The sequence below is a fragment of the Ranitomeya imitator genome, chromosome 4 (assembly GCF_032444005.1).
Source record: "Ranitomeya imitator isolate aRanImi1 chromosome 4, aRanImi1.pri, whole genome shotgun sequence".
Classification (NCBI taxonomy): Eukaryota; Metazoa; Chordata; class Amphibia; order Anura; family Dendrobatidae; genus Ranitomeya; species Ranitomeya imitator.
The window spans coordinates 18,696,540-18,713,331 of record NC_091285.1 but is presented as its reverse complement, the minus strand read 5'-3'; the positions used below and the strand labels follow the sequence as shown (position 1 = coordinate 18,713,331).

Here is a 16,792-nt window from a genome sequence, read left to right as displayed (position 1 = left end):
TATTATACTCCAGAGCTGCACTCACTATTCTGCTGGTGCAATCACTGTGTACATACATTTCATTACTGATCCTGAGTTACATCCTGTATTATACCCCAGAGCTGCACTCAGTAGTCTGCTGGTGCAGTCACTGTGTACATACATTACATTACTGATCCTGAGTTACATCCTGTATTATACTCCAGAGCTGCACTCACTATTCTGCTGGTGCAGTCACTGTGTACATACATTACATTACTGATCCTGAGTTACCTCCTGTATTATACTCCAGAGCTGCGCTCACTATTCTGCTGGTGCAGTCACTGTGTACATACATTACATTACTGATCCTGAGTTACATCCTGTATTATACCCCAGAGCTGCGCTCACTATTCTGCTGGTGCAGTCACAGTGTACATACATTACATTACTGATCCTGAGTTACATCCTGTATTATACTCCAGAGCTGCACTCACTATTCTGCTGGTGCAGTCACTGTGTACATACATTACATTACTGATGCTGAGTTACATCCTGTGTTATACTCCAGAGCTGCACTCAGTTCCCTTTCCTGAGCCTTTGTATCACTTTGTACCTCCTCAGGTGGTCGTCTTGTGCTTCGCAGTCATATTCGGCAGTTTCGCACAGACCTTTGACCGTTACCCATCAGCCACCAAGACATTACCAGAACCCAGTGTGCATTCAGCGCAGGAGTCGTACGCAGCGTCCATAGGTGAGTGTCGTTTTTCATGTGTGGTCTCTTGTGACGTCTCTGTAAGGCTAGGTTCACATTGCGTCAAGTACATGGCGTCAAACGGATGCGTTAAACGCATGTACAGAAACGGAGCAAAAATATGTGAAATTCGTCGTCACGGTAACGCTAGCGTTAACGCATGTGATCGCGTTTTTTCATTTTGATGTCCGTTTACGAAGTATCCGTTTGTCTGCGTTTGTCACTGTCAATAAAGTTGTTCTTTTTTTTTTGTTGGTAAATATTGGATAGAATATTTCTATTTTATATTTACCACTGGCAGTTGTGGCGACGACAGACGGCTAGGGACCTTTTTTCTTTTTTTGTCCTCCTTGTGCCACAACCTATTGTGTATGTAAAATGTAAAAAAAAATATTTTAACATTAAATAATGTTAACATTCATTCTACGGCAAAACACTCTGTCACGTGCAGGAGACTTTGTGTGAGTGGGATATTTTAATGGCCGAAGTCACATTTCCTGTCACATGACCACATGTGACCACCTTCAAAAGCTATTAAAACGTGTGGTTCTATTTGGAAATTTTTCATGATTTGCGTCTGACTGCGTTTGCCATAGCCTTCTATGGCAGAATGAACGCTTCCGTTAGTAGTGCGTTAGCTTGGCCGGACCCGAAAACGCTGCAAGCCGCGTTGAAGGTCCGTCAGAAAAAAAACGTTATGTGACAAACGCATACCAATTTAGGGATGCGTCACGATGCGTCAGACAATGCAAGTCTATGGGCGCGTTAGTATGTGCGTTACATTGCGTTTTTACTACTTAAAAACGAGTCCGTTAGACGGACACACCTAGCGCAATGTGAACCCAGCCTTACTCCTGCCAGAGTCGGTGACCTTGAATGATTCTCTCTTAGTGAGGTCTAGAAATATTCTCTCCTTCGAGGAGCATCACAGCTGGGAAGAATTATACAGCTCCGCAGTCACAGTGGATTCTCCCAATTCCTTGGAGAGAAGCAAAGAAATTCTCTCTCAGCAGCACACAGCCGCCATGGAGGAGCTCCGCCTGTCACCGGAGACGCAGTACACGCTGTCTAATCACAGCAGCCGGGAGCCGGCAGTGCATCACAGGTGAGCGCGGAGGATGGCGGTACAACAGAGCGGAGACTGGGGAAGCGGGGGTCAGAATATAGTGGGGAGCAGTGCAACACAGGTGAGCGCGGAGGATGGCGGTACAACAAAGCGGAGACTGGGGGAGCGGGAGTCAGAATATAGTGTGGGAGCAGTGCAACACAGGTGAGCGCAGAGGATGGCGGTACAACAAAGCGGAGACTGGGGGAGCGGGGGTCAGAATATAGTGGGGAGCAGTGCAACACAGGTGAGCGCGGAGGATGGCGGTACAACAAAGCGGAGACTGGGGGAGCGGGGGTCAGAATATAGTGGGGAGCAGTGCAACACAGGTGAGCGCGGAGGATGGCGGTACAACAAAGCGGAGACTGGGGGAGCGGGGGTCAGAATATAGTGGGGAGCAGTGCAACACAGGTGAGCGCGGAGGATGGCGGTACAACAAAGCGTAGACTGGGGGAGCGGGAGCGAGAATATAGTGGGGAGCAGTGCAACACAGGTGAACGCAGAGGATGGCGGTACAACAAAGCGGAGACTGGGGGAGCGGGAGCGAGAATATAGCGGGGAGCAGTGCAACACAGGTGAGCGCAGAGGATGGCGGTACAACAAAGCGGAGACTGGGGGAGCGGGAGTCAGAATATAGTGGGGAGCAGTGCAACACAGGTGAGCGCGGAGGATGGCGGTACAACAAAGCGTAGACTGGGGGAGCGGGAGCGAGAATATAGTGGGGAGCAGTGCAACACAGGTGAACGCAGAGGATGGCGGTACAACAAAGCGGAGACTGGGGGAGCGGGAGTCAGAATATAGCGGGGAGCAGTGCAACACAGGTGAGCGCAGAGGATGGCGGTACAACAAAGTGGAGACTGGGGGAGCGGGAGTGAGAATATAGTGGGGAGCAGTGCAACACAGGTGATCGCAGAGGATAGCGGTACACCAGAGCGGAGGCCGGGGCCAGAATATAGTGGGGAACAGTGCAACACAGGTGAGCGTGGAGGACGGCGGTACAACAAAGCGGAGACTGGGAGAGCGGGGGTCAGAATATAGTGGGGAGCAGTGCAACACAAGGTGAGCGCAGAGGATAGCGGTACACCAGAGCAGAGGCCGGGGCCAGAATATAGTGGGGAACAGTGCAACGCAGGTGATCGCAGAGGATGGCGGTACAACAAAGCAGAGACTGGGAGAGCGGGGGTCAGAATATAGTTGGGAGCAGTGCAACACAGGTGAGCGCGGAGGATGGCGGTACAACAAAGTGGAGATCGGTAGGGTCAGAATATATGGAAATTTAGTGGGGAGCAGAGGATGGGGGTACATCGGGGGGCAGAACTGGAGCAGCCGGATATATGAAGGTTCAGGGGGCACGATATTCAGCAGAATAGTAGGGTGCAGTATGGATAGGGGTTGGGAGGTAATATAACTTTTGGGTGCTGATGATTTTTTTTTTCTAATTTTTCAGTTTCCATTCGGATTTTGGCCAACATGAAATGACGAAAATCATAGAACTGGACAGAAGAGTAAACGCGACGTCCTAATATCCGCTCCCCTCTCCTCCTCCTCCTTTTCTGCTTCTCTTAAATGACGCAGCCACACCTCAAGTTCGGTCCACACCGATCCGGCCCCTCGGACTTTACACCTCTCCTGTCAGGAGGTGGAGGGGCCAGGACTCAAGACTTGAGACTGGCGGATGATAAAAAAGCAAAGCGAGACCCTAAGGGACACCCCCCTTCTCCCTCAACTTCCTGCTCGTCTGACAGCGAGGCCGCGGGAGAACGATGAATCATAGATCTGAGATGTGATGGGAAAACCTCCTCCGCAGTCCATCGCCACGACTGGACTTCATATTTATTTAATGAGATTGTTAACCCTTAACAATCCAAGATGGAAAAGATTACATTCCACCCCAGAAATTACTGTTCGAATCGGGCACTGCCATTAAGAGCCTGGCTGGGCTTTATAGTTCCACTCATGCTATGAACTGCCTAAGGTTCTCCTAATTCCATGCCCTGTATCCCTGTATCAGTCAGTGCCTTATATACCGAGATTGTATACCTGACAACCCCCATCATTGTCTAATCCGCAGCTCGGTGTGTACCCCAAAACGTCACAAGGGACTGTGCTGCTTTCTGACTCTGTCTCCCGCACTCACCCTATTGCCACAAATCTGTCCCTCCTGCTGTTGTAAATAGTATTTATTAGTTTTATTTGCCCCTCTGTGCCCTGTGATGATTAATAACTCCCCTTTATACAGTACAGTGCCGGCGCATGCGCAATCCGAACTTGAAAGTTCTGGTGCGTGTCCGCTGTGACCCTGGCCTTGACTTAGATGGCCCCAAAAAATGATCGGCTGGTGCAGGGAACCAGTAGGACCCCAACTGGAGTGAATAGTGCCCCCCATGTACAATCGGTGTACGACCTGGACTTCGCAGGAAGCTAAAACTAATCCTGACCCCTCAAAGATCCCATGATTCTTCCCAAATCTTGGGTTTGATGAAGTTTCTACTCACTGCCTCTGATATATCATTGATAGGAATATCTGATATTGGGGTCTTCTCTGCCCCCTATAACCATCATGTTTCCGGTGGGTGCTTCTACCTCGCTGCTGGATTCCCCCCCGGCAGCCACAGTATGTAATGAACGAGCAATGATTTCCTTTGGCGGGGCCAATGTGGATAAAACCTCTCCATCAGCCAGCCGTGATCCATTTTGGCTTCTTAATATTCAGTCTTGGTACAGAAGATGGCGCAGACATCTAGGACATGGCACTAAGAGGCAGGGGGTATAATTTCTGTTCCTCGTTTTGTTTTATGCTTTTTTTGTATAATAATTTTTTTTATAAAATGAAAAACCTCAATAAAAAAGTAGCAGCATAAAAAATGATGAGTTATTATATTGTGTAAATGGGCATGGACCCATCAAGTCTTACAGGGTCCCACTGTCATCTACACGCAACGGAGCCTGGTGTGAAAATCCAAGAGATCGTGTGTCTATGAGGTCATTAATTCTTGGTGATGTCATTATCGGCTCAACCAATGAGAAAATATATATATATTTCATCCTTGCCAGAAGAGGGCAGTGTGATAACCTCACATCACGCGAAAAGGTTCTTGGGGAAGTCACAACTCGTTTTTCGGTAAATTCACCATCGATCTGCCAGTGCCTCTTTTGCATTTATGGGCATTATGGTTATTTGTGGTGATCTGGATCCGCTCACCAAAAAAATCTGGACCCCCAAATTGCACTTTATTAAATACCAGTTCGCACGTGGGGTAAAATTCTGATGAGGTCAAATTCCCACCCATCTGCTGGGAACAAAAAACCGTGCGATTTTCAAGGTTAGTGCTGCGGGGTGAACAGGGTTATGATTCCACTCTACACCTCCACATACTGTCTTTTTTGATCTCCAGGAACATGTATATTGCTGCCGATGACGACTCTTCTCCAGAAGATGGCGCTCTTAGGTCCACAATGAATTAAAGGTTCAAGGGTCATTTAGAAGGTCATATCATAGCTTCCTTGGACTAGACCTAAGGGTACCGTCACACAGTGAAATTTTGATCGCTACGACGGCACGATTCGTGACGTTCGAGCGATATATCTGTGACGTTCGAGCGATATCGCAATGTCTGACACGCTCCTGCGATCAGGGACCCCGCTGAGAATCGTACGTCGTAGCAGATCGTTTGAAACTTTCTTTCGTCGTCTAGTGTCCCGCTGTGGCGGCATGATTGCATGGTGTAACATATATCGTATACGATGTGCGCATAGTAACCAACGGCTTCTACATCGCACATACGTCATGAAATTATCGCTCCAGCGTCGTAGATTGCAAAGTGTGACAGCAGTCTACGACGCTGGAGCGATATTGTTACGACGCTGGAGCGTCACGGATCGTACCGTCGTAGCGATGAAAATTGCACTGTGTGACGGTACCCTAAAACAGCCAAGGTCCTGCCATTGTCCAGCAATTGCAATCAGTTGAGAGGAGGACCAGCTTTGTTCCTCGGGAGACAAAGGGTTGACTTAATATGTAAATACCCTTCCAAGATAATGAGGTCTGGCCTTGCATCAAAGAGACAGTCTCAGCTGGTCAGACCAATGCAAGGTTGGGCAATTCATTTTTCCAAGGAGCCACATGAGGGACTCTGATTTTTGTGGAGGGCCAAACCTTTTAATTCTTACTCATTATTATTTTGTATGAATTTTTATCACTCAAGAAAGAGCAGAATTAAGTATGAGGGCTTATTGTAACCTGTATTATCAGTATCTGTATGACTTACTGCCTTTTATAGTTTATAAATCATACTGCTCCTGTTATTCAGCACTTATACTTTGAAGTAAATCTTCCTCCACGCACAGTATGATGTCCCCAGTCACCCCCCCACACACAGTATGATGAACCCTCAGCTCCCCATGCACCTTATGATGTCCCCAGTCACCCCCCACACACAGTCTGATGAACACACAGTATGATGAACCCACAGCTCCCCACGCACATTATGATGTCCTCAGTCACCCCCCCCATACAGTGTGATGAACCCACAGCTCCCCATGCACATTATGTCTGTAGACACACACACTGATGAATGCACAGCTCCTCACGTACATTATGATGTCCCCAGTCACCCCCCACACACAGTATGATGAACCCACAGCTCCCCATGCACATTATGATGTCCCCAGTCACCCCCACACACAGTATGACGAACCCACAGCTCCCCACGCACCTTATGATGTCCCCAGTCACCCCCACACACAGTATGATGAACCCACAGCTCCTCATGTACATTATGATGTCCCCAGTCACCCCCCACACACAGTATGATGAACCCACAGCTCCTCACGTACATTATGATGTCCCCAGTCACCCCCACACACAGTATGATGAACCCACAGCTCCTCACGTACATTATGATGTCCCCAGTCACCCCCACACACAGTATGATGAACCCACAGCTCCCCATGTACAGTATGATGTCCCCAGTCACCCCCCGCACACAGTATGATGAACCCACAGCTCCCCATGCACATTATGATGTCCCCAGTCACCCCCACACACAGTATGATGAACCCACATCTCCCCATGCACATTATGTCTGTAGACACGCACAGTGTCTGATGAATGTACAGCTCCTCACGCACAGTATGATGTCCCCAGTCACCCCCGCAAACAGTATGATGGACCCTACACACGGTATGATAGATTCTACATCCCTTCACACATACAGTATGTTGGACTCTGCATGCACACACACACACACACTATGATGGACCTTACAGATAGTATGATGAAGTCCACAGCCCTCCCCCACCAACACAGTATGATAGACCCTGCAGCCCCACACACAGTATGATGAACTCCACAGATAGCATGGGGAACTCCACAGCCCACCATACACAAAATGACGGAGCCTACATCTCCAACACACAGTATGATGTCCCTACACACTGTATGATTGACACCATAGTCACACAAACACTGTATGATGGAACCCAAAATCCTCCTCACAAGTATAATGCCCCATAGTCTTCCACACAAGTGTAATGGTCCCCAAAGTTTCCCCAACTACCAACTCGCATAAAAAATAAAATAGAACTACTACCTAGTCCCATATCTGGCTAGTGTATATAGGGGGGACGTCACCCGACTCTTCCACGGAGAGAAGGATCGGGGTTGTTCGATTTCCAAGAGTCACTCCATTTATTGAGATAAACCACTGCCAGAGTCTTTCTCATAGAGGACACAGGAGCGTGGATTATGGAGTTTGGGGGGAGACAGTAATCATGCTGAAGGCTATCTACCGTGTATGGGGGCCTTTCATATTTAACCTTCTAATTACAAGTTGTGAGGTCATGCCCATGTTGGCTTCCAATACCGAATATGGCAGAAACACGACTGAAGCCTCCTGGAGATAATACTGGGATTGTTCTTTGTTTAATACACTGGTTGAAATATTTAATAGGTGGTGTCACCTCATATTGCTCATTTCACATTCTCCAGTGTGTTAAAGTGGGAATGGAAGAACCGCCATCATTCTTTTTTTTTAATGTACGAGAAAAAATTACCGACTTTCATCAGTCATTCTCATCAGAACTTCATGAAATTTTCATTAGACTTTGGTCAAAGTTTAATTTTTTTTCCACTGATGAGAGAAAAAAAAATGTTTCTCCAAATTCTATGTAATAGAATTAGATTTGGAAGGGACCTCCAAAGTCGTATCAAAGGAAGAAAAAAAAGCGCAAATGAAAGTGCACACACAACAAATAAGTGAAAAAAGGCTTTTTTGAGGAAACAAAAGTGCAAAATAGCATAAAACATTTTAAAATAGCATATAAAACAGACAATGTAATTCACAACACTCTGAGGTAAAATACATAGGGCCCTATCAATAAAGGCTTTATCAAACAAGCAGTAGGGGCACAACCCTATGAAATGTGAAGACACAAATGTGAGTAAGGGGACAAAGGGTGGATATACACCCAAAATGCGGACACACACTCAAACCATGGTAACCACATTAGGGCATTTGGAAACCTGTGAACAACAGATCCTCATTCAGGCCACCAGGTGTGACCAACCAAAGCTTATAGATCCATCTGGACTTAAGTGGGGCAAACTTCCCAGGAATTGCACAGGCGCACACAGCAGCATGTTTCAAATATCAATTTGGCCAGACAACTATCTATAAACTATCAAAAAAAATAAAGGGAACACTTAAACAACAAAATATAACTCTGAGTAAATCCAACTTCTTTGAAATCAAATTGTCCACTTAGGAAGCAACACTGATTGACAATCAATTTCACATGCTGTTGTGCAAATGGAATAGACAACAGATGGAAATTATTGGCAATTATCAAGACACCCCCTATAAAGGAGTGGTTCTGCAGGTGGGGACCACAGACCACATCTCAGAATCAATGCTTTCTGGCTGATGTTTTGGTCACTTTTGAATATTGGTTGTGCTTTCACCACACTCGTGGTAGCATGAGACAAACTCTACAACCCACACAAGTGGCTCAGGAAGTGCAGCTCATCCAGCGATCAATGCCACATCAATGCGAGCTGTGGCAAGATTGTTTGCCGTGTCAGTCAGCGAAGTGTCCAGAGGCTGGAGGCGCTATCAGGAGACAGGCCAGTACACCAGGAGACGTGGAGGAGGCGGTAGGAGGCCAACAACCCAGCAGCAGGACCACTACCTCAGCCTTTGTGCAAGGAGGAACAGGAGGAGCACTGCCAGAGCCCTGCAAAATGACCTCTAGCAGGCCACAAATGTGCATGTGTCTGCACAGATGGTTAGAAGCCAACTCCATGAGGATGGTGTGAGTGCCCGACGTCCACAGATGGGGGTTGTGCTCAAAGCCCAACACCGTGCAGGACGCTTGGCATTTGCCACAGAACACCAGGATTGGCAAATTCGCCACTGGCGCCCTGTGCTCTTCACAGATGAAAGCAGGTTCACACTGAGCACGTGTGACAGACGTGACAAAGTCTGGAGATGCCGTTGAGAGTGATCTGCTGCCTGCAACATCCTTCAGCATGACCGGTTTGGCAGTGGGTCAGTAATGGTATGGAGTGGCATTTCTTTGGAGTGCCGCACAGCCCTCCATGTGCTCGCCAGAGGTAGCCTGACTGCCCTTAGGTACTGAGATGAGATCCTCAGACCCCTTGTTAGACCATATGCTGGTTCGGTTTGCCCTGGGTTCCACCTAATGCAGGACAATGCCAGACCTCAAGTGGCTGGTGTGTGTCAGCAGTTCCTGCAAGATGAAGGCATTGAAGCTATAGACTGGCCCGCCCGTTTTCCAGACCTGAATCCGATTGAACACATCTGGGACATCACGTCTCGCACCATCCACCAATGTCATGTTGCACCACAGACTGTCCAGGGGTTCATGGATGCTTTAGTCCAGGTCTGGGAGGAGATTCCTCAGGAGACCATCCACCGCCTCATCAGGAGCATGCCCTGGCGATGTAGGGAAATCATACAGGCACGTGGTGGCCAAACAGACTCTACTGAGCATCATTTCCTTGTTTTGAGACATTTCCACTGAAGTTGGACCAGCCTGTAATTTGATTTTCCACTTTGATTTTTAGTATCATTCCAAATCCAGGCCTACATTGGTTAATAAATTTGATTTCCATTGTTGATTTTTGTGTAATTTTGTTGTCAGCACATTCAACTTTGTACAGAACAAAGTATTCAATGATAATATGTCATTCATTCAGATCTAGGATGTGTTATAAAACAAAAAAAACAGTATTAATGCTACGTGTGAACACAGCCTTACAAACACAAAAAGCCAGATGTCATAGTCATATAGTGAAGCTATACAAAGACAAGAAAGTTCTGGCGGCTCCAACTGTGAATGACTAAACAAATATAAAACCACACTCCGAAATAGAGATAAGCAAGACACATAGATGACACCGCGACAGCTCTGGCTACTCAAAAGCTGCGCCGGAGATACCGGAAGTTAAGAGATTTGCGGCCTCTTGTTCACCTGCTTGGTATCACTGACCTGGACCAGAGACCCGTGAATCAATCAGCTCATCTTTAGTCCCAACTGTCCTGAATGGGTCCACGGCGTGCAGTCTTGAGCGTCTGCTGAATTTCACTCACTGCCACCGTCCCTCTGACAACTACTCCTGCCAGGGGAGAAAGAAATGGTAAATGGGCATGGCTTGGGGTGTGGACAAAATTTGCCATGGCGCACTACGCGCTCTGCATACTTTGTCTTTCTTTCTGTTCATCAAAAGTTGGAAGGTATGATGTAGGCTAGAAAAATGGGGTGGGGGGACTAATAAGCTGCACACAGCAACCTCTGTATAGGGCACTGATAATATGGTATGTGTGAAATAGCGCTCCCTGAGTGCGTTGGAGGGACACTCGCTTGGCAACGGGATTAAACCACTCAGGCACGTTTTCTCTGAAAAAAATATCTGGTTTATTTAAACATCGTAAACCGCACCACGATCAGTTTATTATATGCATGAATGGAAAATAATAACCACTGATCCACTCTAATATACTTCTCTGCCCGTAACCCCCTTTATCTGGAGTTGCCTTACAGGAGCTCCTGCTCCACACACTGACTCGGTCAGTCCTGGTTCCCAGGGAAGCTGCCTAACTGGGATCACCGTCCTTGTGACCAGGACACTTCAGATAGTCTAGACCCGCAGAAGGAATGCTAGCTTCCCCAACGCAGTGCCGTCACAAACTCTGCACATATGGCCTCTCTATGTGCTATTCAGGAGACCAGTTCCAGGAACTTCTAACACACAGGCCTTCAGTCCATGGCCTTACCATGTGCTTCCAGGAATCCACTCCACTCCAGGAAATTCCAACACACAGGCCATCCAGGACCTCACACTCTGACCATTCAGGTCCACACACTCTGAACCCAGAGATCATGTGACCAAAACCCTGGTCACATTATGTAGCTGTAACCACCCCCATAGGTGGGAAGTGTGTGTCGTTAGTCAGTCCCGCCCAGCTCTTCGACTAACCCTCTAAGCCTCCCTTTAAACTAAACAAATACTTGTGGGACTACAGGTCCCAGAGCAACATTACTGGCTTACAGCGCAGAGGATCTCCTCGGCGACACATACCGGCCATTCACAATTACACCAGTCACTGTCTCACTATCACCATTACTCAAGTGATTGCCATGCACTCCCATGGCCTCAATACGCCTCCTGTTATGGCTGGCAATCAGGCAACACAGCGTGCAGTAATCAGCGCACATACAGAGATCTGGCAATAACCAAAAACAATAGGACGAGCTCTGAGACGTGGAGTCTCTGTAGACTGCAGTACCTGATCTATCCTCACACAACTATAAGCAGCAGTGGATTGCGCCTATCACTACCTATGCAACTCGGCACTGCCTGAGGAGCTGACTAGCCTGAAGATAGAAATACAAGCCTGACTTACCTCAGAGAAATACCCCAAAGGAATAGGCAGCCCCCCACATATAATGACTGTTAGCAAGATGAAAAGACAAACGTAGGAATGAAATAGATTCAGCAAAGTGAGGCCCGATATTCTAGACAGAGCGAGGATAGCAAAGAGAACTATGCAGTCTACAAAAAACCCTAAAACGAAAACCACGCAAAGGGGCAAAAAGACCCACCGTGCCGAACTAACAGCACGGCGGTGCACCCCTTTGCTTCTCAGAGCTTCCAGCAAAAGTTAATAGCAAGCTGGACAGAAAAAAACAGAAAACAAACTAGAAGCACTTATCTAGCAGAGCAGCAGGCCCAAGGAAAGATGCAGTAGCTCAGATCCAACACTGGAACATTGACAAGGAGCAAGGAAGACAGACTCAGGTGGAGCTAAATAGCAAGGCAGCCAACGAGCTCACCAAAACACCTGAGGGAGGAAGCCCAGAGACTGCAATACCACTTGTGACCACAGAAGTGAACTCAGCCACAGAATTCACAACAGTACCCCCCCCTTGAGGAGGGGTCACCGAACCCTCACCAGAACCCCCAGGCCGACCAGGATGAGCCACATGAAAGGCACGAACAAGATCTGGGGCATGGACATCAGAGGCAAAAACCCAGGAATTATCTTCCTGAGCATAACCCTTCCATTTGACCAGATACTGGAGTTTCCGTCTAGAGACACGAGAATCCAAAATCTTCTCCACAATATACTCCAATTCCCCCTCCACCAAAACAGGGGCAGGAGGCTCCACAGATGGAACCATAGGTGCCACGTATCTCCTCAACAACGACCTATGGAATACATTATGTATGGAAAAGGAGTCTGGGAGGGTCAGACGAAAAGACACCGGATTGAGAATCTCAGAAATCCCATACGGACCAATAAAACGAGGTTTAAATTTAGGAGAGGAAACCTTCATAGGAATATGACGAGAAGATAACCAAACCAGATCCCCAACACGAAGTCGGGGTCCCACACGGCGTCTGCGATTAGCGAAAAGCTGAGCCTTCTCCTGGGACAAGGTCAAATTGTCCACTACCTGAGTCCAGATCTGCTGCAACCTGTCCACCACAGAATCCACACCAGGACAGTCCAAAGACTCAACCTGTCCTGAAGAGAAACGAGGATGGAACCCAGAATTGCAGAAAAATGGAGAGACCAAGGTAGCCGAGCTGGCCCGATTATTAAGGGCGAACTCAGCCAACGGCAAAAATGACACCCAATCATCCTGGTCAGCGGAAACAAAACATCTCAGATATGTTTCCAAGGTCTGATTGGTTCGTTCGGTCTGGCCATTAGTCTGAGGATGGAAGGCCGAGGAGAAAGATAGGTCAATGCCCATCCTACCACAAAAGGCTCGCCAGAACCTCGAGACAAACTGGGAACCTCTGTCAGAAACAATATTCTCAGGAATGCCATGTAAACGAACCACATGCTGGAAGAACAAAGGCACCAAATCAGAGGAGGAAGGCAATTTAACCAAGGGCACGACCATTTTAGAAAAGCGATCACAGACCACCCAAATGACCGACATTTTTTGAGAAACGGGAAGGTCAGAAATGAAATCCATCGAAATATGTGTCCAAGGCCTCTTCGGGACCGGCAAGGGCAAAAGCAACCCACTGGCACGTGAACAGCAGGGCTTAGCCCTAGCACAAATTCCACAGGACTGCACAAAAGCACGCACATCCCGTGACAGAGATGGCCACCAGAAGGATCTAGCAACCAACTCCCTGGTACCAAAGATTCCTGGATGACCGGCCAGCACCGAACAATGAAGTTCAGAGATAACTTTACTAGTCCACCTATCAGGGACGAACAGTTTCTCGGCCGGACAACGATCAGGTTTATTAGCCTGAAATTTCTGCAACACTCTCCGCAAATCAGGGGAGATGGCAGACACAATGACTCCTTCCTTGAGGATACTCGCCGGCTCAGATAACCCCGGAGAGTCGGGCACAAAACTCCTAGACAGAGCATCCGCCTTCACATTTTTAGAGCCCGGAAGGTATGAAATCACAAAATCAAAACGAGCAAAAAATAACGACCAACGGGCCTGTCTAGGATTCAAGCGCTTGGCAGACTCAAGATAAGTAAGGTTCTTATGATCAGTCAAAACCACCACGCGATGCTTAGCACCCTCAAGCCAATGACGCCACTCCTCGAATGCCCACTTCATGGCCAGCAACTCTCGGTTGCCCACATCATAATTACGCTCAGCAGCAGAAAATTTCCTGGAAAAGAAAGCACATGGTTTGAACACTGAGCAACCAGAACCTCTCTGTGACAAAACCGCCCCTGCACCAATCTCAGAAGCATCAACCTCGACCTGGAACGGAAGAGAAACATCAGGTTGACACAACACAGGGGCACAGCAAAAACGACGCTTCAACTCCTGAAAAGCTTCCACGGCAGCAGAAGACCAATTAACCAAATCAGCACCCTTCTTGGTCAAATCGGTCAATGGTCTGGCAATGCTAGAAAAATTACAGATGAAGCGACGATAAAAATTAGCAAAGCCCAGGAATTTCTGCAGACTTTTTAGAGATGTCGGCTGAGTCCAATCCTGGATGGCCTGAACCTTAACCGGATCCATCTCGATAGTAGAAGGGGAAAAGATGAACCCCAAAAATTAAACTTTCTGCACACCGAAGAGACACTTTGATCCCTTCACGAACAAGGAATTAGCACGCAGTACCTGGAAAACCATTCTGACTTGCTTCACATGAGACTCCCAATCATCTGAGAAGATCAAAATGTCATCCAAGTAAACAATCAAGAATTTATCTAGATACTCACGGAAAATGTCATGCATAAAAGACTGAAAAACAGATGGAGCATTGGCAAGTCCGAACGGCATCACCAAATACTCAAAATGACCCTCGGGCGTATTAAATGCCGTTTTCCATTCATCTCCCTGCCTGATTCTCACCAGATTATACGCACCACGAAGATCAATCTTAGTAAACCAACTAGCCCCCTTAATCCGAGCAAACAAGTCAGAAATCAATGGCAAGGGATACTGAAACTTAACAGTGATCTTATTAAGAAGGCGGTAATCAATACACGGTCTTAGCGAACCATCCTTCTTGGCTACAAAAAAGAACCCTGCTCCCAATGGTGACGACGATGGGCGAATATGTCCCTTCTCCAGGGACTCCTTCACATAACTGCGCATAGCGGTGTGTTCAGGTACGGACAAATTAAATAAACGACCCTTAGGGAATTTACTACCAGGAATCAAATCGATAGCACAATCACAATTCCTATGCGGAGGTAGGGCATCAGACTTGGACTCTTCAAATACATCCTGAAAGTCCGACAAGAACTCTGGGATGTCAGAAGGAATGGATGACGAAATAGACAAAAATGGAACATCACCATGTACTCCCTGACAACCCCAGCTGGTTACCGACATAGAGTTCCAATCCAATACTGGATTATGGGTTTGTAGCCATGGCAACCCCAACACGACCACATCATGCAAATTATGCAGTACCAGAAAGCGAATAACTTCCTGATGTGCAGGAGCCATGCACATGGTCAGCTGGGCCCAGTACTGAGGCTTATTCTTGGCCAAAGGTGTAGCATCAATTCCTCTCAACGGAATAGGACACCGCAAAGGCTCCAAGAAAAATCCACAACGTTTAGCATAATCCAAATCCATCAGATTCAGGGCAGCGCCTGAATCCACAAACGCCATGACAGAATACGATGACAAAGAGCACATTAAGGTAATGGACAAAAGGAATTTGGACTGTACAGTACCAATAACGGCAGAGCTATCGAACCGCCTAGTGCGTTTAGGACAATTAGAAATAGCATGAGTAGAATCACCACAATAGAAACACAGTCTGTTCAGACGTCTGTGTTCTTGCCGTTCTACTTTAGTCATAGTCCTGTCGCACTGCATAGGCTCAGGTTTACTCTCAGACAATACCGCCAGATGGTGCACAGATTTACGCTCGCGCAAGCGACGACCGATCTGAATGGCCAAGGACATAGACTCATTCAAACCAGCAGGCATAGGAAATCCCACCATTACATCCTTAAGAGCTTCAGAGAGACCCTTTCTGAACAAAGCCGCTAGTGCAGATTCATTCCACAGAGTGAGTACTGACCACTTCCTAAATTTCTGACAATATACTTCTACATCATCCTGACCCTGGCATAAAGCCAGCAGATTTTTCTCAGCCTGATCCACTGAATTAGGCTCATCGTAAAGCAATCCCAGCGCCTGGAAAAATGCATCAACATTACTCAATGCAGAATCTCCTGGTGCAAGAGAAAACGCCCAGTCCTGTGGGTCACCGCGCAAAAAAGAAATAATAATCAAAACCTGTTGAATAGGATTACCAGAAGAATGAGGTTTCAAGGCCAAAAATAGCTTACAATTATTTCTGAAGCTCAGGAACTTAGTTCTGTCACCAAAAAACAAATCAGGAATCGGAATTCTTGGTTCTAGCATCGATTTCTGATCAATAGTATCTTGAATCTTTTGTACATTTACAACGAGATTATCCATTGAGGAGCACAGAGCCTGAATATCCATGTCCACAACTGTGTCCTGAAGCACTCTAATGTCTAGGGGAAAAAAAAGACTGAAGACAGAGCTAAGAAAAAAAAAATGATGTCAGGATTTCTTTTTTCCCTCTATTGGGAATCATTGGGGGGCTCCTTGTACTGTTATGGCTGGCAATCAGGCAACACAGCGTGCAGTAATCAGCGCACATACAGAGATCTGGCAATAACCAAAAACAATAGGACGAGCTCTGAGACGTGGAGTCTCTGTAGACTGCAGTACCTGATCTATCCTCACACAACTATAAGCAGCAGTGGATTGCGCCTATCACTACCTATGCAACTCGGCACTGCCTGAGGAGCTGACTAGCCTGAAGATAGAAATACAAGCCTGACTTACCTCAGAGAAATACCCCAAAGGAATAGGCAGCCCCCCACATATAATGACTGTTAGCAAGATGAAAAGACAAACGTAGGAATGAAATAGATTCAGCAAAGTGAGGCCCGATATTC

At 47.2% G+C, this 16,792-nt stretch overlaps 1 protein-coding gene across 1 annotated transcript in view; it reads left to right on the top strand.

Annotated features, from left to right (window-relative positions):
• Positions 1–4,685, top strand: part of CREB3L2 (cAMP responsive element binding protein 3 like 2) — a 47,156-nt gene extending 42,471 nt beyond the window's left edge. Inside the window, exons 10-12 of the mRNA XM_069763216.1 lie at positions 583–712; positions 1,604–1,817; positions 3,265–4,685. Coding sequence (XP_069619317.1) covers positions 583–712; positions 1,604–1,817; positions 3,265–3,340 — 420 coding nt within the window. The 3' untranslated portion in view covers positions 3,341–4,685. The remainder of the gene's footprint in view (positions 1–582; positions 713–1,603; positions 1,818–3,264) is intronic.
• Positions 4,686–16,792: the final 12,107 nt, after the last annotated feature.